The sequence below is a fragment of the Aythya ferina genome (genome assembly GCF_964211825.1).
Source record: "Aythya ferina genome assembly, chromosome: 15".
NCBI lineage: Eukaryota > Metazoa > Chordata > Aves > Anseriformes > Anatidae > Aythya > Aythya ferina.
The window spans coordinates 12,296,073-12,319,281 of record NC_140314.1 but is presented as its reverse complement, the minus strand read 5'-3'; the positions used below and the strand labels follow the sequence as shown (position 1 = coordinate 12,319,281).

The 23,209-nt window shown below is 66.0% G+C and overlaps 2 protein-coding genes across 2 annotated transcripts; one reads left to right on the top strand and one right to left on the bottom strand.

Annotated features, from left to right (window-relative positions):
- Nucleotides 1–3,115: 3,115 nt before the first annotated feature.
- Nucleotides 3,116–5,787, bottom strand: METRN (meteorin, glial cell differentiation regulator). The gene is made up of 4 exons (XM_084537013.1): nucleotides 5,643–5,787; nucleotides 4,373–4,803; nucleotides 4,121–4,180; nucleotides 3,116–3,804 (listed from the first exon to the last, which is right to left on the bottom strand). The coding sequence occupies exons 1-4, from the start codon at nucleotides 5,726–5,728 to the stop codon at nucleotides 3,488–3,490; spliced, it is 894 nt and encodes a 297-aa protein (XP_084393139.1). The 5' UTR covers nucleotides 5,729–5,787; the 3' UTR covers nucleotides 3,116–3,487.
- Nucleotides 5,788–10,878: 5,091 nt separating this feature from the next.
- Nucleotides 10,879–22,991, top strand: FBXL16 (F-box and leucine rich repeat protein 16). Its single transcript, XM_084537506.1, has 6 exons — nucleotides 10,879–11,090; nucleotides 19,035–19,754; nucleotides 20,357–20,865; nucleotides 20,979–21,063; nucleotides 21,792–21,855; nucleotides 22,060–22,991. Exons 2-6 carry the CDS (start codon nucleotides 19,050–19,052, stop codon nucleotides 22,206–22,208), a joined length of 1,512 nt encoding a protein of 503 aa, XP_084393632.1. The 5' UTR covers nucleotides 10,879–11,090; nucleotides 19,035–19,049; the 3' UTR covers nucleotides 22,209–22,991.
- Nucleotides 22,992–23,209: the final 218 nt, after the last annotated feature.

Below are 23,209 nucleotides of genomic sequence, written 5' to 3'. Positions count from 1 at the left end.
CTTGGGGTCACTGGGCTCACCCGCTCGCTCCATCCTGCTCAGGGCTGGGGCTGGACCCCTTGGATGCTGCCCTGCGCAGTTGCCCAAACTGCCCTGTGCTGCCTGTTGCCCCCGGCCCATGGGGGCGTCATCCTGATCCTATGGGGCATCCCTAACCCCAGGGGCATTATCCTGACCTTATGGGGCATCCCTAACCCCAGGAACATCATCCTGATCCTATTGGGCATCCCCTGACCTCAGGGGTGTTATCCAAACCTACAGGGCATCCCCTGACCCCAGGAACGTCATCCTGACCCTATGGGGCATCCCTGATCCTAGGGACATTATCCAAACCTACAGGGCATCCCCTGACCCCAGGGGCATTATCCTGACCCTATGGGGCATCCCTAACACCAGGAACATCATCCTAAACCTATGGGGCATCCCCTGCCCCCAGGGGTGTTATCCTTACTGACCCTACGGGACTTCCCCAACCCCAGGAACATTATCTAACCCTACAGGGCATCCCCTGACCCCAGAGGTGTTATCCTGACCATATCCTGACCCCAGCCCCAGGGACATCATCCTGACCCCACAGAACACCCCTTTTCCCAGAAGCATTCCCCATGGCAGCTCCTGGGCCCCAGGGTGGTGCGGACATAGGGGACAGGAGGGGACAGGAGGGGACAGGAGGGGACAGGGGGACTGGGACAGCCCCGAGCTGGGCGCGAGGTCTCCATCCCCCTGCTCGGGGCGGGCAGCGAGGAGGGCTGCGCGCGGCCGGCCGCCTTTGTGCGTCGCCTTTGTGCCCCGCGATTCACACGTCCAGGCTTTTATCTGGCGGCCGGGCAAGGGGGAAGGAAAAGGGGGGCTGCGGGAGGGAATAAAAGGGCTGGGGTGGGGGGGGGAAGTGGCGGGAAACGGCGGCTCCCATTGTGAGCGGGGACAGGGACGGGGGCGCCGGGGACGCCCTGACGGTGCCATGGCGCAGCACTGCGCCGTGCCGGCACGGCCACCCAGCACCCAGCTCACCCAGAGGGTCCCCTGGGCTGGGACATCGGGGTCACGGATGGGGCTGCCGGGGGGGTTGGATCGAGCTGGAGGGGGTCCAGCTTGAACCAGCCCCGGGGCTGGCTTCTGGTTTGTCCCCAAGTGCCCCCAGCTGGACCATCCCTGGGGACAATGGGGACGGCCATCGCCCCCGACCCCTCCAGACCCCCCCCCGTCCCTTATCTTGTTTGCACAAAGCCCCCCCTCGCCACGCCGCCGTCCCCTCGTCCTCCCTCTGCGCCGCCGTGGTGGCTCCCACCTTGTTTTCCATCCCGCAGAGGAAACATTAACCGGGACGGAGCCCGCCTCATGGTGCCCTGCGCCCTGTGCCAAGAGGCAGCGGGGGCCGGGCTGCCCCTCAGGAATTGGGCTGGGATTTTGGGGAGACGCCAGGATGGGGCTGCCTGGTGCCGCAGCATCCCTGAGCAGCCCCGTTGTCATTGTCCCACCCCCCCCAGCAGCCGTGGTGACCCCCAGCACCAGCTCCTTCCCCAGCACCTCCCGTAGGAAGCGTTGGAGCCCTGGCCACAGCCCAGGCGCCGCGGGAAGCGGGGGCAGGCGGCCGAACCCGGCCGAGGGCAGAGGGCACCAAAAACACCGCCGAAAACTCCGCGTTGGCCAAAGAGCAGAATAACAGCCTTTTCCGCCACGGCAGAACGATCTGATTTGGCCAAATAAACATTTTGGAAGAAAAACAAGATTTTCTGCGGCTGGACAGCACCCCACCGGATGCTCAGCGCATTAAATGCAATAATTTCACCCCGAGGAATGCGCTGGGGTCAGAGAAGCCAGGATTTCGCTCCGGCGCCTACAGAGGGCTGCGTGGGCAGCGCGGGTCCCTTTGTCCACGCCTCGTTTATTGCTTTTCCAGTGTCGTTTTTCCTCCTCCTCTGGGTTTCCCACTCCTTCCCCTTTTCTGCCTCCTCACTAACGCTGCCAAAACCCCGGGCTGACGGCTTCCTCCAGACCCCCCTCTCCCCCAGGGCCATATCCTGCCCTCGCAGCCCCCTTGCTCCCAGCACAGCCCCAAAATAGTCAGCGGCATTTGGGCAGCGAGGCAGGGAGCCAGCACCGAGGAGGAACACGGGCACCGTGCGCTCTGCAGCGGTCCCCCGGTGAGGCTCGCAGGGGCAGGATCTCCCCAGGAACAGACCACGCGCATCTTTTAATTAAGCTCCGAAGCCGGCAGCGTTTTCTTTGGGAACGGTTTCCTGACGAGGAGAAGCAGATTTCGGCCGGCACCGGGCTGGGCGCGGGGCAGCTCGGCACAATGAGGCCTTGTGGCCAGCGGGTGCTGACGAGATCGGCGCTGACAGCGGCACCACCGGGGGGGCCCCGCGGCCCCCGGCCCCGCTGGAGGAAACCCAGCTGACCCCGGGGAAAAGCAGGGAGGCAGCAATTTGGGAAGAGAGATCTACAGAGACGCTGTAATGCAGATGTCTGCAGCCACGCTCGCCCACCTGCTCGCCCCTCGTGTCTCGGTCACCGTCCGCCGCCGCTTGCTGAAAAGAGGCCACACGCGCCACAAATACAGCTTAGTTTATAGAAAACAAAATCACAAATTTGGTATCGTTATCACTTTAGTGCACATACAATGCCCCCCGCGCCCCCACGGTCCCAAATCCCTCCTGGTGCGCCCTGGCACGGCGGGGTGGCAAGCTGCCACGAGGTCACATCCCCGTGTCCCCACGTCCCCGCACTGGCGGTGGCACAGCCCCACCTCTCCCTGCTTCCATCCCCGTGACCCCTCCTCTGCTCCACACTTTGCTTCAGCTGTGGCCATGCCAGAGTCCCTTCCGTGCTGCCTCTGCTCCCTCCTCACCATCGCATTCACTCCTTCAGCCTCGCTCCTCTTCCTCTCCCCCTCCCACCCATGCCCTGCATCACCAGCAGGGCCAGGGCAAAGCTCTCCATCGCCATCACCCCGCTCCCCCTTCCACCCTCAACGTTGCCAATCCCCTTCCACACTCTGCTCTCACCACCGTGCCCCAGCCACGCCACCGCTCTCCTCCTGCCACCCGCAGAGCCCCCCCAGGGGACAGCTGCCCCCCCTGCACCACCCGCCGTGCCCCACCGCGTCCCCACAACCCCCAAGACCACAGCACCCCCGGGGCGCGGGTCCCCACGTGCCCTCGTCCACAGGGAGCCCCCAGCCCCCCCAGGGCCAGGCCCACTTGAATGCATCTGGGAAAATCCCTCCCCTTCCTGCAGGATTTTCACGGGACTGCCCCGAGGATGAGGCAAAGACCAAAGCACCGTGCTCCTGTGCTCCCGTGTCCCTACGTGCCCATCCTTGCTGGCAAATCCATCGTCCCCAGGGACGGTGAGAGGTCCCCTCCACGTGGCGATGCCCCCGGGGCGAGCGGGGGGACAGTGCCGAGACGAACCATTTTCCAGGGGTTCTCGAGCAGGGATGCTCCCAGCCCCAAAACCGGGGGCTGCCCCCTCCCCGAGATGCTCAGTCCACGGGGAACTCGCAGGGGTTCTGCCGCCTGCGCCGGGCGCCCTCGTAGATGCGCTGGAAGTCCTTGTAGCGGGGCGCGCAGCTGAGCCAAGCCTCGCCGAAATGCAGCCACCCCGTGAAGAGGAAGGTGCCGGGGCCTGGCCGGACACCGCAGCGCAGGGGGGTGCGGATGCTGCCCGCCGCCCGCCCTGGCCTCCCCCCGGCCTGGAAGAGGGGGAATTTCTGGCGGTGGATGCGGATGGCGCTCACCCCGATGATGGATTCCTGCAGCTCCGCGTCGTTGGAGACGCTGCGGATGCTGCCACGGACCACTGCGGGGGAAGGCAGGGAGAGGTGTGAGCGTGGTCCCGTCCCCAGCACCATCCCCGTCCCCATCCCACAGCAGCCTCGGGGAGAAAAAGAGCTCATTGCAGGCTGAAGGAGCAGCAGAGCAGTGGGGAACACTCCCAGGGCTTTGAGGTGCCGAATGGGGCCACGATGGGTGGGTGCTGCTGGGCACCGTCACCATCCTGGGGCTGGGGCAGGGCTCTCAGATCAGCCAGGCGCACGCTGTCCCAGCACCCCCCCCGCTCCCAGCATCCCAATTTTAGTTCCTTTCCCTCCCCTTGAGCCCAAGGAGCCACTCACCAAAGTCACTAGTGCAAATGGCCATCAGGAGCTCGGTGTCGTTGCACGGCCGGCACGCCCCTGCAATGGCCAAGCACAGCCGTCACCTCCGCGCCCCAGGGGGGGACACAAGTGCCCCGTGGGGGCCAGGAGACAGCTCCCCAGGGCTGAGCCCCCCCCCGTCACCCTCCGCCTGCCTGCGTGGCGAGAGAAACCCCCTTTTGGGGAGGTTTCCCACTTGAACCAGGGTCCAAGGGAGGCGAGCTGGCTCACCTTCGGCGGGCAGGCTGGCGGCGGGCAGCGCCAGGCGGGCGAGCCAGTCCCCCCGCAGCTCGTAGCGGAAGGCGGCGATGCGGCGGCTGATGTCGCGGTGCGGGGTGGCCTGCAGGAACAGGGCCACCTTCTCGCGGGGCAGCCAGCTGAAGCAGCGCACGCGGGGCCGGGGGGCAGCCTCCGTTTCGGGCAGCAGCAGCTCCAGCTCCCCGTCCCGCTCCAGGTAGAGCTGAGCCCCCCGGAAGGTGCCGGCGGGTTTGATGCAGGCGGTGACGTGCCGGGGGCTCCTGCCCTTGCCGGTGCCGGTGGCGGGGGGCAGGCGGGGGGCCAGGCGGAGGCGCAGGGCCCCCGTGGGGTACAGCCATTCCAGGGAGCCCTCGGCGCAGCGCAGGGTCAGCTGCTCCACGCTGCCCGCCTCCTGCGACAAGCCGCTGCAAGGCACCGCAGCACCCGTCAGCGGGGTGCCCCCCCCTCCCGGATAGAGACCCCCCGACCCCCAGGGAGGGCACAGAGGGGGGTGTGAGGGGCACGGAGACCCCGAGGAGATGCACCAGCCCGCTGGGAACCTCAACTTGGGGTGCGGTCTCATGATTTTGGGATGGGGCTGGTGTTTGCTGCAGCCACATCATCACGGAGGGGCTTTGCCCTCCTGCCCCCCCCCCAAACCCCTTCCCTTGCCCTTTCGGGGGGGGACCTTTGGGTGCTGGGGGGGGGTCACCCTGACCCCTTGCGCTTGCGGGACTGGGATTCCGGCGTCCCCAGCGCCCCGTAGTGACATTTGGGCATTTCTGGCACCCACCAGAGGGAGCGGGGCCGGTTGTGGGGGGGTGGGGGGGGGAGCGGAGGCGGCCGCTTTGTCCGGGCCGCGCCGCTGGCGGCTGCGCGGCCCCGTGGCCCCGCCGCAGCCCCTCCTGCCGGGCCCCCGCTCTTTGTTCCCGAGCTCGGCGCCTTCCCCCGGTGGGAAAGGGCCCCGGGAAGGGTCTGGGGGCCCCAGCAGCCTCCCGAGAAACGGCGGGGCCAAGGAGAGGGAAGGGGGGGTCGGGGCCGGCAGCGCGCACCTGCACGGGGAGGAAGATGAAGGAGGACGGGGGGGGGGGCTCTGGAGAAGCATCTCGGAGCCCTGCGACCCCCCCAGGGCCGTGAGCATCTTTGGGGGCCTCTCCCGAGCGGGGAAACTGAGGCAGGCGGCATCCCCGGGGCCCCACCGCGGGGATGCTCGGAGCTCCCCCCTCCCCTCCAAAGCGGGCTGAGGCCCCCCCCCGGCCCCTACCTGCCCCTCCAGCTGCACTGATCCGCCGAGAAGCTGCCGAGGGCCGCGGCCAGCCCGGCGAGGCAGAGCGCCCACAGCGCCCGCATCGCTCGCTCCGGGCTCCCGGTGGCGGCGGCCCCGGGGCGGCCCCGGCCGTGGCCGCGGAGCGCAGCGCGGGGGGGAATTGGGGAGGTGGGGGGGGGGGGGGGGGGAGGGCGTGGGAACCGGGGGGGCCAATCAGCGCCGCGCCCCCAAACTTTGGGCCAATCGGGGGGGAGGGGCGGGGCCGTTTCCCTCCCCCCCCTTCTCCTCCCCGAGTACCCCACGCGGGGCGTGGGAGCCCGGCCGTGGCCTCCGGGGGTCCCCAAGGGCCGGAGGGGGCTGGCGCGGCCCCCGAACCTCCCCAAAACCCTGGGGACCCCCTCGGTGCCTCCCACCCCGCGGGGGGAATTCCCCACGATGCTGCGTGGGGTTGCCGGGCCTGGCGCGTGGGGCGCGCGTGGGTCCTGCCCCCCCCCTCCCCGTACCCCCAATCCCTTCCCCAGCTCCCCAAATTGGCCTTTTTCGAAGGATTTTCCCCCAAACGCGGCCAGCCGGCACCAGCGCCCGGCCTGCGCCGCTTGCGCATCCGCACGCCCCCATCTCCCCTCCTCCCTTGGCCGGCCCCTAATTATTATTAATTATTTATGATTTATTTATTTTTTTTTCCCCCTTCAGACGGCGCAGTGCCGGGCCCGCAGACCCCCCAATTAATTAAGTTTCCGCCGGGTGACAGCCCGCCAAAATGTTTGAAATAAAGACGGAACAATTGCGATGCGCTGATACAGGCGGAGAACAAAGTCCCCGGGCGGAGGGTGGAGCGGAATGGAAATGAGGGATTGTAAATTCGGGTGGCAGGGAAGAAAGAGAGGGGAGGGCCAGGGGAGGGGGCCCGGCGCGGCGGGGGGAGCGGGATTCAGAGCCCTCCGGCCATGAAATGACGCTGAAAGAAGTCAATTTGCTGGAATCCGTGGAAAATGAGGGTCGGGAGAGGGTGGGTGCAGCGGGCACCGAGCGGTCCATTCCGGAGGGGTCGAGCCCAGGCTGGGGCCGAACTGGGCTGAACTGGGGAAAGCGGGGGGGAAAAAAACGCACGCCCACCCACGCCCCCGGCTCCCTCTTCCCTTGGGGGGGTCCACGGCGCAGCCGCCCCTCCCGTGGCCGAGCCGGGGACAGGCGGGGAGCTGCTGGCACCCGCGGAGCCCCCCCCGGGGCTGGGGGCGCGGAGCCCCGGTAGGATCCGGCCGGGATGCCCGGGGACGAGCGGGGTCCCCGCGATGCTCGGAGCCCCGGGGCCGGGATGCCGCGGGCTCGCAGTGCCCTCTGGTGACCACGGGCACGGCTCGGCAGAGCCTCCCGACGCCCCCCCGGCCTCGTCTCACCCCCCCCCCCCACGCCTTGTGCCCCCGGCCCGGCCTCCAGCATCGGCAGCCCCGGGCCGGATCCTGCCCCGGCTCCGGTTTGCTGGGGACTGGGGCGCGGTACCGGGGGGCAAAACCCTCCTGGACAGGCAAAAGGGGGCCGTGGAGCAGGGCTGGGGCTCCCGGGGGGGTGCTCAGAGGGGCTGGGGGCTGACCCTAGGGAGCATGGGGCTCCCCATCCCCGTCTACGTCCCCATCCCCATCCCCTTCCCGGCCCCCTGGGGCTGCGTGGGGAGCTGCTGCTGCCGATCCCAGCACGCCTGCAGGAGACGGGGCTGTGCCAGGCACCCACAGAGTCCCTAAAAAATAGCTCCGGAGGCCTCGCATCAGCTCCCAGCTGAGCTGGTTCCCGAGCATCCCAGAGCCGTGCCCTGGCCCCCCAGTCCCCAAGGACCCGGTGCCCCAGCCCTGCATGGGGTCCCTGTCCTCTGCTGGTGCCCCCAAGCACCTGGGGGCTGTCCGGAGGGGAAATGTGGGGTAGGGTCCCCATGGGGCTCCGTGGTAGGGTAGGGTCCCCGCAGCCAGGTGAGGAGCCCTGCAGCAGGACAAGTGTCACCGTGGCAGGGCAGAGGTCCCCACTGGTGGGAGAATGTCCCCGCGGCAGGATGAGGGTCCCAGCAGTGGGTGAGGGTCCCTGCAGCATGATGAGGGTCTCCACGGCCAGGTCAGGGTGAATGCGGGTGGAGGAGGGTCCCCACAGCAGGGTGAGTGTCCCCACAGCAGGGCGAGTGTCCCCAAAGCAAAATAAAGCACCCTGCAGCAGCAGCACAGTCTCCATGGCCAGGCAAAGCCCCCAGGGACAGGGTGAGGGTCCCAGGGACAGGGTGAGGGTCCCCACAGCTGCCTCTTGCCCTCGCCCACCCTCAAGGCGCACATGGCCTGGAGGGTGTCGAGCCCTGGATGGGGTCCGCAGGGTGCTGAACCCCAGGAGACCCAGAGGGGCCACACACCATGCTGATGGCACCGTGCTGGTGGCACCGGGCTGTCCCCACGCCACCGGCAGCCCCCGCCACCACTGAAGCAGGGCCTGGCACGGCGGCGGCCCCGGCGCGTGCATCCTCGCGGGCTGCGAATGGAGCTGCCTATTGATTTGCAGGCGGGCTAAAAATAACTCTCAGCCCTGCATCCAGAGCTGTGAAAAATCCCCCATCGCTAGGCGACGGGTTACCGGGAGACAGCCATCGCTAGGCGACGGCGGTTGCTGCGGCGACGGCGCCCTGCGCACTGCGGTCCAGCCTTGGCACCCGTGGTCCCCCCCGTGGTGGCCCAGCGGTGCCCGGTGCCACCGGCCAGGGCTAAGGGTGGCGGGGATGGGAGCCCAGCGAAGGCCAATGGGATGCTGGCAGTTTGCATAAGGATGAGCCGCGGAGGAGGGGTGCTTGGCCAGGGGGGATGTGGTGCCACCAGGTGTGTGGCATGGCTGTAGGGATGGTCCCGATGCACTTGTGAGGTGTGGTCTGATGGGGCTGTGGGGTGAGCCGGGGCAGCTCTACACCCCCGGGACCATTGGACACCCCGGGGAAGTCACAGGGGCTGGTCACAGTGGGACACTGGTCACAGTGGGACATGCTGGGTGCTGCAGAGCCAGAGGGGACAGTTCCCCCTTTGGGTGGCCATACAGGGGGCAGCCCCATCTGTGTCCCCTCCACCAGGGAGTGCCCCTGCTCAGGGTCTCCTCCCTTGGCTGTGACACTTCTGAGCACCAAAATGTCCCCAGGATATGTGGCCACCCCAGCTCATCCTCCTTGGTTAGTGTGAATGGGGCCGTGCCAGGACACTGCACCTGGACAAGGGGACAAAAGGGGTCTCCTGCCAGCATGGCTGGGAGTGGGCTCACTCCTGTCACCACCCCAGGGTGTCCAGGGCTGATACGGCCACCAGGGCTGGGTGACAGCCACCCTGGGGACACCCCTGTAGGGACAGGACAGAGGAAAGACCCCCAGGTCCTCACTCGTGCTACTGGGATAAAGATGTGTGGCCTTGGGACGAGGCCACAGACCCACATGTCCCCTGTCACAGCACCTTCTCCTGCAGTTGTCACCCACTGGACATGGGGGGGTGACCAGGACTGCCCTGTCCCTGTACAACGGGACACCTGAGTGCCAGCAGCCCCCACCCCGACCAGCTCCCCCTCTGGACACTGTCCCTTCTTTGCACGAGGGACAGGGGCAGTGGCACACCGTGGGGACACGGCACCTCCAGCCCTGCTGTGGGGTGGGATGAGGGTGTGTGTGTGTGTGCACGCACCTCTCCTCCCCCCAAACACCCTCCTGCTGCCAGCTGGAAACCCGAAACCCGACCTGCCTTATAAATAATGGAGGCAGCCAGATCCGGGCAGTTACATCAGCCTCCCCAGGGCCCGGCCGGGTGGCAGGCAGCCGAGCCAGTCCCACTGGCTCCTACGGGGCTGTGAGATGGGAAGGGAGAGAGGAAAGGGTTAAACGTGGCAACTAACCAGTTCCTCCCAGTCTGGGGAGCACTGGTGCAGCCAGGCCCCACACTGGGGTGCTGGGTGGGTGCAGCACTGGGAATGAGTGGGGCGGTGATGGGGCACCCCCCATCTGTGGGTCCTGCTGCCAGCAGCAGGATGGGGCCAGACCTGCTCAGCACCCTTCCCTCGATGGGGGCGGCTGGCACAGGCCCCCACAGCACCCTGGGGTGCTGGGTGGTCCCCAGGTTGCTTCGTTGAGGCAGGGGCTGCCAGGCAGGAGGGTTCAGCTCCGGGATCGCTGGTCTGCCAGTGCCCTGGTGGGGAAGGAGAGCAAACGTCCATATGTGCATCCGTCCTTTTGTCCATCCACCCCTGCGTCTGTCCCTCCATCTAGCCCTCCATCTGTCCATCCATCCATCTCTGCCTCCATCCATCTGCCCCTGTAACCATCCCTTCATCTATCCCCTCAACCCTCCAACTGTCCCTGCATCCATCCCTGCATCCATCCCCCCGTCCCTGCGTCCACCCCTCCATCATTTCCTCCATCCCTCCATTCACCCCTCCATCCTTCCGTCCCTGTGTCCATCTGTCCACCCCTCCACCACCTCCTCCATCCGTCTGTCCTGGGGCAAACCACCAACCCCTCCATCTGTCCTTCCATCTATCCATCCATCCACACCTCCATCTCTCCCTATACCCATCCCTCCATCCTTTCCTCCATCCATCCAGCTGTCCCTGCATCTATCCATTCATCTATCCGTCCATCTTTCCGTCCACACATCCGTCCCTGCATCCATCACTCCATCCATCCATCCCTCCTTCTTTCCTTCCTTTCTCCATCCATCCATCCATCCATCCATCCATCCATCCATCCATCCATCCATCCATCCATCCATCCATCCCTCTCTCCCTCCCTCCCTCCTTCCTTCCATCCCTCCCTCCCTCCTTTTTCCTTCCTTCCCTCCCTCCCTCTCTCCATCTCCCATCTGTCCTGCATCCATCCCTCCATCTCTCCTCCCTCCTTCCCCCATCCCTCCCCCTCCCACCCTTCCCTCCAGCCCCCCCCGGGCCCTGCCCGTTCTCCCCCCGGGGCCGGCTCCTGCACCCTCACCTGGGCGCTCCCCTCCGGTGCGGCGGGGGCCGGGCTGCGGCGGTGCCGTTACCGCTCCCGGCGGCTCCGGGGCTCTTTAACGGGCCGGGAGGGTGCGGGTGCGGGTGCGGGCGTGCAGCCGCGCGTGTGCGTGTGCGCGGCGTGTGCGAGCCTCTCGCAGCCTCCAGCCCGGGCTGCCCGGCACCGATCCGGATCCGGCTCCGGCTCCTTTCTCCCCTCCCCGCTGCTCTTTTTTTTTTTTTTTATCGCCTTCAGGCCCGGCGGCCCCTCGGCCGAGCGGTGAGGTTGGGCAGGCAGCGAGCCCCCATCTTCCTCCTCCTCCTCCTCCTCTTCCTCCTCCCCCACCTCTTCCTCCTCCTCCTCCTCCTCCTCCTCTCCTTCTTCCCCGCTTCTCCTCCCGATGTCTCCCCGCACATGAAAGGAGCGGCTGTCGGCGCACGGCATGGCATGAGCTAGGCGAGCTGGAGGTAAGCAGCCCCCCCACCCCCCCTCGGTTCTCGTCCTTCCTCACCCCCTCCCCTCCCCATCCCCGGCCTCCGCCGCTCGGCTCCCTTCGTTCTCGGGCGACCATTGCGACACAAAGCCCGCACCGCCACCGCCAGCGGCTCGGCACGGCCCCGCCGGGCGGGGAGGGGGCGCTGGGGCCGCAGCCCCCCGGTGCAGGATCCCGCAGCCCCGTTATATAACGGCGGCGGAGCGGGCCCCGCGCTCCCGGCTCGGCGTTGGGGAAAAAGGGGGGGGGGGGGGGGGGACACGCGGAGAGAAATGGGGAGAGGGGGGCGCGCACCGGAGCATGGGGTACCCAAGGGTTGGGGGCAGCACGGCAGCGGGGAGGGGGATGTCTTGGGATGAGCGTGGTTGTTGGTGTGGGGAGGGGGCAGCCCCCGCGGTGGGGGTGCTGGCTCTCCTCCCCCCCCCCCCCCGGTCCCTGAAGCACCCTCAGGCTCCTCACCCACCCCGGTGGCATCAGCCCCATCACCCCGTTACCCTAAAATCCCAACAGCCCTTCACCCTGCTGCACCCCAGCATCCAAGCACCCCCCCCACCATGAGACACCAGTAGCTTGTCACCCTAAAACCCCAACAGCCTGTCACCCCGTCACCCCATCACCCAGGTGCCCAGGCACCCTGTCACCCCAACACCCTGGCATGCCAACATCCCAGCACCCCGACAACCCAGCACCCTGGTACCCTGGCAAACCCCAACCCTAAAACCCCAACCTGACACCCTGGCACCCTCGCACTCTGGCTCCCCAGCATCCCAGCACCGTGACACTAGGGGATCCCAGCACCCTGCTATCCCGATACCCTAAAGTCCCAAAACCCCATCACCCTGGAGCTCCATCCCTGGCACCCAAGCACCCTGGCACCCCAACATCCCATCACCCAAACTACCTGACACCATAGCACCCCATCACCCTGGTACCCTGTCACCCTAAAACCCCAACACCCCATTACCCCGACACCCCAGCACCCTGACACCATGGCGCCCCATTACCCTGGCACCCCAACACCCCGGTGGGGTTATCCTCTGCTATGGGGTGACAGAAGCCATGGGGACTGGGGGCAGCCCCCTCCCATCACCGTCACTCCCAGGGGCCAGGGGCACACAGGGACAGGCCCAGGACAGGGATGGAGCCCACGGGGCTGGTGCTGGCAGCAGGGCCCCAGCTCGGTGTGGGGCACCCTATAGAGGCTCAGGAAGCTGAGGACAGACCCCGTGGTGGGGCAGGCTGGGAAACTGAGGCACGGGTTTGCGAGCTGGGGCTGTATCCAGGCAGTCCTTATGGCCCCAGAGGTGGGGGAGCCTGGCAGTGTTGTGGGGGATCGCTCGGCCCCACTGTGCCCCAGTGCCAGGTCTGGTGGCACTGGCAGGAGGTGGCAGCGTCCGGGTGACAGCGGCTGGTGACAGCGACCCTGTGGTGGGGACACTCTGGCAGTGGTCCCGGGCTGGGGCCGAGCCGTGGTGGCCGGGGGGGGGCTCGGTGGGTGCAGAGCGGGAGCTGTGTGGTGCTGGCATTTCCCCTCCTCTGGAAGCTCGGAGCTGATTTCACTCCGGCTACCAGGAAGAGGGAGGGAGGTGGCTTTGGAGTGGGGAGGACTCGCTTCAGCATCCATTTTTAATGAGATAGATATCTATTTTTCCCCGAGCTGGCTTCCCCCACATCGATCCCTCTCCCATCCTCCGGGTCTGTTTTCCTCTCCGTGGTGGCAGGGATGCGGCGCTGGAGCCTCCCGGTGCTGGGAACCTCCTGGCCCCCTAAATCCTGCTCCTGGGGTGCAGGGCCCTTGCTCGGGCTGGGTGGCACGCACTGGGAGGCAGGTGGGGGGAGAGGGTCCCCTGTCCCCTCCAGCAGGGTCACCTGCGTCTTGCCCATCCCATGGGGACACGGCCATGGTCCAGCTGGAGCCTCCCTCAGGAACCTGCTGGTTTGGGGGGCAGGAGGCTGTGTTCATGCTGTGCTGGGAGCAGGATGGGGCCCCTTTGGCAGCATCCCACCCCCGCCAAACCTCTGCCCACCAGCACGGGGATGGGCACGCTCGCCCAGGTGCTCCGGGGACAGGAGAGCTTTTGGGGAAGGGGCAGGTGGGCAGAAGGCATTGCTCGGGGTTTCTCCCTGCTGGAGGTGTGACCGTGCCCAGCTCCGGCACCTGGATGAGCAGGAGGCTGTGGGGCTGCCCCACAAGCAGGCTCAGGGCATCACACTGACCCACGGCGCCCCAGCAGTCCCCATTGCATGGGGTCAGCGTTGGTGGGGAAATTGAGGATGTGGTTAGAGGGCACGGAGCAGCAGGGTGGCACTGCCACCTGTCACAGGGCCACGGCCTTGGTCACAGGACAGTACCCAGCAGCTTTCTGAGCCTCTGGCAGCACTGAGCAGCCACACAGCACCCTGCAGCCAGAAGTCCTGTGGCTGAACACCACAGGACCCCCCCCATTGTGCACATCCTCATGGGCACTGGGTCTGGGGCAGGGCTCAGGCCGTGCTGGTGGCCTCTCTGAGCTGGTGCTGCCACACCGACGGCATGGCAAGGCGCAGGGTTTGGTGGCGGTGGCAGCACACTCCGCGGTGCTGGTCCCTGCCAGCACAGGCACCTGGGGCCAGGACCCACTCTGGGCATCGATGGGATGGAGCTGAGCAGAGCGACCTCACTGCTGCGTGGCCATTGCCACGTCCAGAGGGATGAGGGTGTCTGAAGGCCCTGGGGGAGGCCCCTGTCCCAGAGGTACCCAGGGAAGACACCAGTGTCCCTGGGACTGTCTCAGGGACAGCCACAAGCCTCCTGGATCCTCTCTCCTCGATGACCACAGATGGGCCTTGCTCTATTTCTTGCCTGTTCCCAGGGCCAAAAGGGGCAAAGAGTAGGGCTGCACCATGCCGGGTGTGTTGTGGCTGTGGCACAAGAGGAGCTGCTCCCCCTTCACCATGCTGTGGTCACCAGAGAGCAGGGAAAGGCTCGGCTGAGGGACAGGGAAGTGTGAGCATCCTCCCTGTGGCATTGAGGTCCTGTAACTCCAGAGGGGGCTGGAGAAGGTTGGCCCGGGTCAGCCACAGTCATGGTCCAGCTCTGCCCTGCTCTGTGTGTAGGTGTTTGCTCACGGCCATCCCATGTTCCCCTTGTGTGGGTGATTCCTCCCCCCTGTCCTCGTGGGACATGGAGCTGCCTGGTATAGGGAGGAGGACAGGACTTGACGTATTTGGGAGCTTTGGGCTCAGCAGTGGCACATCACTGGAGAACTGCATGCTCCAGGCCATGCTCAGCTCTCCAGCTTGACCAGGCACATCCACATTCCCGGGGCTAAATCATTGTGGGGAGCAGCCAAGGCTGGGGCCAGCACCACTCCGCACCCCCTGGGGCACCGAAGGGATGAACCCTGCCACAGGCAGACAGCACAACAGCCAGAGGGGCCCCCGCTGCCTGCTGCTGGGAAGTTTTGCCTTCTGTTGTTTTCCCAGGGCCTCCAGAGCCTCTTTGCCTGCTGCAAGGTGGGATGAGCCCTGTGGCGTTGTTGGGTGCTGGTAGGGGAGCTCCTGGCCTCCCAGGGAGCTCTCAGGGTAATCTTAGGAAGGAGTTTCCCAGCTCCCATCACACAATCAGCAGGTCTCTGGGCCAAGCAGAGTGGAGGGAAGCGGAGGCTCTTCCCCACTGTGAACTCCTGGCTTGTGCAGTGGGGGAATGCATGGTGCTGAGTTTGGAGCCGTGCTCTGAGCCTCTCTCCCAGCTGACGTGTGTGAGTCCAGGCCTGGGAGGGCTGATCTGTGTGCACACACAAGCACGTGCACAGGCAGCCTCTCTCCATCTCTGCACCCCTGCTGTCCCTCCATCCCTAAGGGAGCGGGGGCTCCCCCAGGGCCTTCTGTGGCTCCTCTGCATTGCCAGGGTGCTCTAGGCGCTCGGCAGGGATGGACAGACACCCCCCTGATACACACAGCACAGGCAGTGCTCTGACCTGATGCAGTCAGAGCAGGAAACAGCTTGCACACTGCCGAGCACTGCTGGGGAGGGAGATCTTTGTAGTGGGATGTCTTTATTACTGCCATGTGCTCTGGTCGACAGGTTCAGCCCCCAGAGCAAGAGCCTGCCTGGCACTGCTGCTGGCTGGGGCTGTAGCGTACAGCTGACAGTCCCGGGGAGCTGTTACCCTCGGGACTGCCGGACAAAAGCTTTGGCTGCGTGCTCTGCCACAGCACTCAGTCTCGGGTGTGTTTTCTCCGCCTGTAGAGCAACTTGATTTGCTGCATTAGTAAAAATAGATGGGCTAATGAATTCAGCTGATGCAACCCTGCGCGCGCGTGTGTGTGTGCATGCATGCGCTTATCTGTTTGTGTGTGTGTGTGTGCGTGTGTATGTGCGGCTGAATGTCAAGGCTCATGCAAGGTGCATCTACCAGACCCTGAGGCTCCGATGGGGTGTGTGTGTGTGCGTGTGTCCATGCATGTCTGTTTGTGCATATGTGTGTGTGTGTGTGTGTGTGTGCAGGAAGCCGTGAGCGATGGCTGCTCGCTGCCGAGCAGCTCTCTGTCACTGGAGCAGCGCCTCTACCAATAACAATTTCGCATCAGCCTTGGATTCCAGCAGGGCAATAACAGGGCTTCGGGGGAGGCTGGCAGGGCAGCGGGGGAGGTTCTGGGGGGGTGGTGAAGAGATCGGGACCTCGAGGGGGATATTTGGGGGGCAGGGGGGCCGGGAGCTGTCCGCGGTGCTGAAAGGAGCCCGGGGCTGTCCATGGTGCTGAACTGGATGGGAGAGGTGAGCGGGGTCTGGCCGCTGTCCGTGGTGCTGAACGAGCCCCCCCCCCCCCGGCTCTGTCCGTGGTGCTGAGCCCCCGATCTGTCCATGGTGTTGAACGGCCCGGCCCGGCCCCTTCCCCAAGGACCCCAAACCTGGCCAGCCCGGGGTCACCTGGAGACAGCCCCGTAGCCTCCGAGCCCACGGATCCAGAGTCCACCGTGGCCTTCCCTGCGGGACAGCAGCGTGATCCAGTGAGTCTCTGCCACAGCCTGCAGCGTCCCAGTGAGCACCCACATCAGGGTGGCACTAACAGGGTGACTGATCATCCTGCCCCTCTCTCGAGGCCCTAATCCCTCCTCACTACCACATGGAGACAGTAAACTCTCCAACGGCTTGGGCAAACCCTGGTTGCTTTTATTCTGTCCATCCCAGCTTCCTCATCACCCATGTAATGTTTGTAGTGACAGGCTCTTAGGCCCTCTTCTTTCTTCTCTCTTCCTGCGTCAAATCCGCCCCCCACCACTGCATCATTGCTCATTGTGGATGAGAAAACCCTCATGAATGAAATGATTTCTCTGGCAATGACATTTCCTGTGAAATGTGCACCCTGGAATGAATTCGGGGGACTAAAAGACTTTGCCCTTTGCTTTTGTCATGCTTCCTCCCACTGTAGATTGGGAGCTGGTATTGCACTGCTGGTAGACACCACCCCCGGGAGGTCTGCGAGAGCAGAGGGGGGTTGCTGTGAGGGGCTCTGAGGCTGGGTCCTTCCTGCGAGAGCCCACAGTAAGGATGGTTGTACCAGGTATTGAAATCTCCTGAGAGAGGAGGAAAGGCCAGATCTATGCTCTTCTGCTGCTTTGGTGTGGCCAAAAAGCATCTGAAGATGCCTGAAGAGCTTTTGGAACATCAGAAGGCACAAAGGAGTCAAAACATGGCTTGAGAGTGCAGGGCTCTGTATTGACTTCTCTGAGGTTGTCCCAGTGGGTTAGGGGCCTGGGGCAGGGCAGGGCGTGCTCTGTGTGTCCAAGCACATGGAAGCTCTGATCTCTGCAGGGTGGGATGCCTGCACTTTGTACAGTGGAGCAGCACAGACAGAGAAGCCTGGGGGGCTGCTGCATCGCTCGACCACATCCAGGGGCTTCCCTGCAGGTGGGGGGGGGAAGATCCCAGCACTGCCCCGTGGTGCCAGAGACAGAGGAGAGTGGTGATCAGACCAACACACCTCCCCAGTCTGTGCTCCCTGCCCATCTCCTCCAGGATGGTGTCCTCACCAGGCATGGCCTTGCTCCTTTCAGGGTGGCAGGAGCCCTCAGATCCTGGGCTATCCCCTTCCCTGGAGAGATGTGCCCGCATACAGAGCCTGGCTGGACGCAGCCATCTCCCTGCCTGCCCAGCCTCCCGCTGACCATGCCTGGAGCCTGCGTGTGCCCAGAGGGCCTACATCGCCGGCTGTGTTTCTATTTGAAGTGACTTCCCAGCTCATTCACGGTTTGCGATATCTGTGAGCCAGACAGGCAGCTTCGGTGCCAGGGGCAGGGGGACCTGGCTCAGCTTTCCAAAGCAGGACTGTGAACGCCACTGATTCCAGCCCCCGGAGCCCTGCCCTGGGGACAAACCTCGGTCTGAGCTGGTTGCAACTGTGGCCAACACCTCCTTGTGGCTGAATTTCAGTCCGAGGGCTGTCAGCATCTGTCTCCTCCCGTAACTGTCCCCTGCGGGAGCCCCTGCTCCTGGCTTGCTCTCCCATGTCTGGAGGCCCCGTGCTGCCCCTCTCCCACCACCTGGCCTCTCCCCGGAGGCAGCCGGCATGGCGAATTGCTCTCGCTGTGGGCTCTGTGCCGGAGCGACAGCCTTTCTGTGCCACGTGGTAATTATCTGTTTTGATTTGTGTTGTAGCGCTGTGTTAGACACCCTGGTGCATGTTCTGTTTGCTTCCCTAATTGCTGCCAAGCTCGGAGCCACTGGTTTTAAGTTTCTTTCCCTTTTCCCCTCCTCTTCTCCTGCTTTCAAGCAAATTTAGCGCATGTCCAAGCATCAGAGCCCCAAACCCTCCGTAGGGCAGAGTAAGTGGAGGCAGCGGAGGCTGCATCCGAGAGGGGAGCGGCGCCAGGCTGTCTGCACAGGGCCGGCTCCGTCCCCGGAGGACAGGCTCTGGCGGTGCCGATGCCACCGCTGCTGCGCCGGCCTGCCTGCGGACACGGGCTGCTCGTGCCTTCACTGCCACTGCCATCCTGCCTCCCCTCCACCCAGCCAGCGGCTCGGTGGGGCAAACGGGCAGAAAACTGCCCCTTAAAGTGTGGGACAAAGCCTGGAACTCGGCCTTGCCATCCTGCTGGGGGTGCTGCACACCCTAGCCATGCCGCTTGCAGTTGCCAGTGCTGCTGGGCTCGTTTTGGGGGGCTGCTCCCCTCCGCCTGGTCCAGCAGGGCACGGAGATGCTGTGAGGCTCACGGTGATGGGCTGGGGGCAGCGGGGGAGGTTATTTGTGCTCTGGGGCTGTCAGAGTGCAGCACAGAGGCTGTCTCAGCTGGACACTGTCCCCAGGGTGGGACAGCCCCAGGCCATCAGCACCATGCTCACCGGCCAGGACGCTGCTCACTCGGTGCCATCGGTCACCAGCCAGATGAAGGCTTTTACCCCTTGGTTCCTGGGGGCAACAATGTCCCTTCCTCGGGCTCCAGCTCCTCCCGGTCTGCCGGGGCTCAGTCCCCTCCAGCCTCAGCCCCAGCTGGGCCCTGCAGGGGGAACAGGACCCGGTCCTTTGGCAGGGCTTGGCCCCGGTGAGCGCGGTGCGCAGGGTGCCAGCACGACAGGCATGGCACCGGTGGGACCCCACGCCAGGCACCGGCCAGGGGCGGAGGGGGGGGAGGAGGAGGAGGCTGAGCCCCCATCAATTATTCACCTCCGTGTTTATAGAGGGAAATGTGTTTAATAATGCATGGCGGGGTGCGGCGGGGCCGTTTGAAAGCCTGCCTCGCTGCAGCTGAAATATTTATCGGGCTGTTTGCTGCGGTGCCACCACGAGACGCGGCGCCTGGCCGGCACGGGCTTGCCAGCACAGCACGCGTGGGCTCTGCATGGCCCCAGCCCCATCCCGGCCCTGGCCATGTCTTCCATGCTTCCCGGGGAGCCCGGTGCTGGCCAGCGACCGCTCACACCCCCCCTGTGTTGCAGAGAGACCCGTGGAAGATGTCGAACCCGAGAAACGGCGACACCAAGCCCCCATGTTTGCCCCGCAATGGACTGGTGAAGATCCCCACGCAGCCCAACGGCCTCGGCTCCGCCAGCATCACCAAAGGCACCCCCGCCGTGAAAAACCGCCTGTGCCAGCCTTCCTCCGTGCCTGCCATCCTCAGCCCGGCCTTAGCCCCCCGCAGCGACCTGCCCATCCCCAGCCTGGCCTCACCGCTCTCCCTGGCCGCTCTGGCCGGCGTCTCGTCCCCTCCCGGCGCCTCCCTGGTGGGACTGAACTCGAGCGAGGCCGCCCCGGGCGCGGAGCACCCCTCGCCGGAGCGGCTGCCCGGCTCGCCCTCGGAGAGGCAGCTGGCGGTGGACGAGAAGATCCTCAACCGCCTCTTCTGGTACTTTTCGGCGTGCGAGAAGTGCGTGCTGGCACAGGTGTGCAAGGCGTGGCGGCGGGTGCTCTACCAGCCCAAGTTCTGGGTGGGCCTGACGCCCGTCCTGCACACCAAAGAGCTCTACAACGTCCTGCCCGGGGGCGAGAAGGAGTTCGTCAGCCTGCAGGGCTTCGCCGTGCGGGGCTTCGACGGCTTCTGCCTCGTGGGCGTCTCTGACCTGGACATTTGTGAGTTCATTGACAACTACCCCCTGTCCAAGAAGGGGGTCAAGTCCATGAGCCTTAAGAGGTCAACCATCACGGACGCGGGGCTGGAGGTAGGTGACCTCGGTGCCGGAGAGGTGCCCGGGGACAGGGGTGGGTAAGATGTGGGCCAGTGGCACCGTGGATTGCCCCGATGGGATGTCCCCGTGGATGTCCCCAGTGCTCGGCCCTGCAAACTGCTGCACCCAAAGGGGGGCAAGGTTTTGGGGGTACAAGGCTTGGTTCCCCTCCATGTGGTGATGGACCCCGGTGACACAATGGGTCCAACCTTCCTGCCACCACGGTGGCACCCGGGAACACGCCTGCTACAGCCTGCACCAGCGAGGGCTTTCTCCAGCCCCACCAAGGGTGCAGACCACCCATGGGTGCACCCAGCTACGTGGTGCCAGCACCCACCTCATCCAGCAGGCAGGTGGCATCACCACGCTGACGGGCCCTGGACCCCTGCCCACGGTCTGGGCGCTGGGTGGGTGCAGGGCTGCTCTCCCAAGATTTTTGGGGGGAGTTGTTCACCCCCACCACCCACGGGTGCTCCTACAGCCTTTACCCATCCCTGCTGTGAAGGCCGACAGTGCGGCCGGGGCTGGGGCAGGGGGAAGAGCCGGGGGGGGCTCCGGGGAGACGCGGGGTGCCCTGACCGCCCACCCCTCACCAGGTGATGCTGGAGCAGATGCAGGGCGTGGTGCGGCTGGAGCTGTCGGGCTGCAACGACTTCACGGAGGCCGGGCTGTGGTCGAGCCTCAACGCCCGCATCACGGCGCTGAGCGTCAGCGACTGCATCAACGTGGCCGACGACGCCATCGCCGCCATCTCGCAGCTCCTGCCCAACCTCGCCGAGCTCAACCTGCAGGCCTACCACGTGACGGACACGGCGCTCGCCTACTTCACCGCCAAGCAGGGCTACACCACCCACACCCTGCGCCTCAACTCCTGCTGGGAGATCACCAACCACGGCGTGGTCAACATGGTGCACAGCCTGCCCAACCTGAGCGTCCTCAGCCTCTCGGGCTGCTCCAAGGTGACGGACGACGGCGTGGAGCTGGTGGCCGAGAACCTGCGCAAGCTGCGCAGCCTCGACCTGTCCTGGTGCCCTCGCATCACCGACATGGCCCTGGAGTACATCGCCTGCGACCTGCACAAGCTGGAGGAGCTGGTGCTCGACAGGTACGGGGCCGTGCCTGGTGGCCGTGGTCCGGGGACGCATCACCTCCGTGTCCCGTGTCTCCGTCACCTCCTTGTCCCGTGTCCCACCACCTCCTTGTCCCGTGTCCCCACAGGTGTGTGCGGATCACCGACACGGGGCTCAGCTACCTGTCCACCATGTCATCCCTGCGGAGCCTCTACCTGCGCTGGTGCTGCCAGGTACGGGAGGACAGGGCTGGAAGCCCGCGGCCGTGCCCGGTGCAGGGGACAGGAGGGAGGTGGCACTGGCATGGGGATGGGGCGGGAGCTCCATGGGGTGGGCGTCCTGGGGCTGCTGGAGAGCCCTGGGCAGGAAGGGTGATGTGGGGCTGGGAACACGGGGAGGGGTGGGGGGCACCTGTGGGCTGAGCAGGACTCAGCTCCATCAGCCTGCCTCAGCACCCAGTCCCACCAGTGTCCCACCAGTGTCCCACCAGTGTCCCATTAGCCCACCCCAACACCCTGATCCACCACAACGCCCCACTGTCCTGTCCCATCACCCTGTCCCACCACCCCAACCCATTACCCTGCCCCACTGCCACATCCCAGCACCCTGTCCCACCACCCCATCCCACCACCCCATCCCATCACCCCATCCCATCACCCTGCCCCACCACCTATTCCCATCACGATGCCCCACTGCCCTGTGCCATCACCCTGTCCCACCACCCAACCCCAAACCCTATTCCACCACCCTGTTCCACCACCCTATTCCACTTCCCCATCTCATCACCCTATCCCATCACCCTGTCCCACCACCCTGACCCATTACCCTACGCCACCACCCCATCCCATCACCCCATCCCACCACCCCGCCGCGTCTCAGCCCCCGGTGCCGTGGATGCTGTACCCCATTTCTGGCACCTCTGCCTGCCCCCATCCCGGTCCCACTCCCGTTTCTCTTCCAGGTGCAGGATTTCGGCCTGAAGCACCTCCTGGGCATGGGCAGCCTGCGCCTCCTGTCCCTCGCCGGTGAGACCCGAGCACGAGGTTGGGGATGCCGGGGAGGGGATGGAGAGGCCGGGCACGGGGACGGGGACGGGACCAGCCCTTGGGGACCCCCAGCACCCCCCTCCCCAGCACCGTGGGGCTCCTACAGCCCGGGGATGCCCCCAAACCCCCTGTCACCCACATGGGGGTGGCCGGGGCGGTGACGGTGGCCCTGTCCCCTTGCAGGTTGCCCCTTGCTGACCACCACGGGCCTGTCGGGGCTGGTGCAGCTGCAGGAGCTGGAGGAGCTGGAGCTCACCAACTGCCCCGGAGCCACCCCCGAGCTCTTCAAGTACTTCTCCCAGCACCTGCCCTGCTGCATGGTCATCGAGTAGCGCCCGCCCGCCGGGGACCGGCCCCCCCCAGACCCAGCCGCGCCGCCGGCCGACGTCACCCGGCCGATTTCTGCGGGATTTGGGGAGGGGGGGGACACGCAAGAGACGCTGCCGATTCGACCGACCCACGTGTAAAGACCCCCCGCCCTCCACCCTCCTTTGACGCCCCCGGATGCCAGCATCCCCCCCCCCAACCCAACACCACCGCAGCTGCTGACGAGGGGCCCTGGGCCCGGCGAGAGGAGGAGGAGGAGGAGGCTTCTTTTTGGCACCCATGGGTGCTTGGACGGACGGGTGCCCGGGACCCCCGCACAGAGCCACAGGCACCCCCGGATCCGAGAGACGAGCCAACCCCCCCCGTGCTGTGCGCCCCCCCCTTTCCTGCCCCCGGACCCCCCAGCCCTGCCCGTCCATAGGATGCTTCCCTCCGCCCTCGCATGCTCTCGCTTGCTTCAGTCTCGTGGCACGGCGGGGGGGGCACAGTGACAAGTGGCACCCGCCACCCTGCCGCCCCCCGGCCCCCCCCCTCCATACGGCTCTGCCAGCCAGGCCGTGACCCCGTTTGGCCCCCTCCAAGTCCCCAGGACGCCGCCGCTGCACCCCAATTTCCACCGGGGTCAGTGGGGTGATGCCCCCCCCCCCGGTTTTGGGGCTGTCACCCCGTTACTGCCTGGGGAGAGCCGGGGGGGGGCCGAGGGGCCACCGCCGTTGTGCGCGCACCCATGGGACGTGGCACTCGGTGCCCAGCGGTGTGACCCGTCCGGCTGGGACGGGCACATCCCGGGGGGGTCCCCGGGGTGGGGGGGGGCTTGGGGACCGTCCCCTTGCCCTGCTGCGGCTCCCGGGTGGTGGGGGGACGGCGGTGACGCCACGCCAAGGCAGGGGACGTCACCTTCGGGATGCGCCGCCGCTTCTTCCAGACCTAAAGCCATCGCCCGGGTGCCACCAGCACCCCGGGGTGCCCCAGGTGCTGCGGGGGGGGCCGGGGGGGCGCAGGGCTG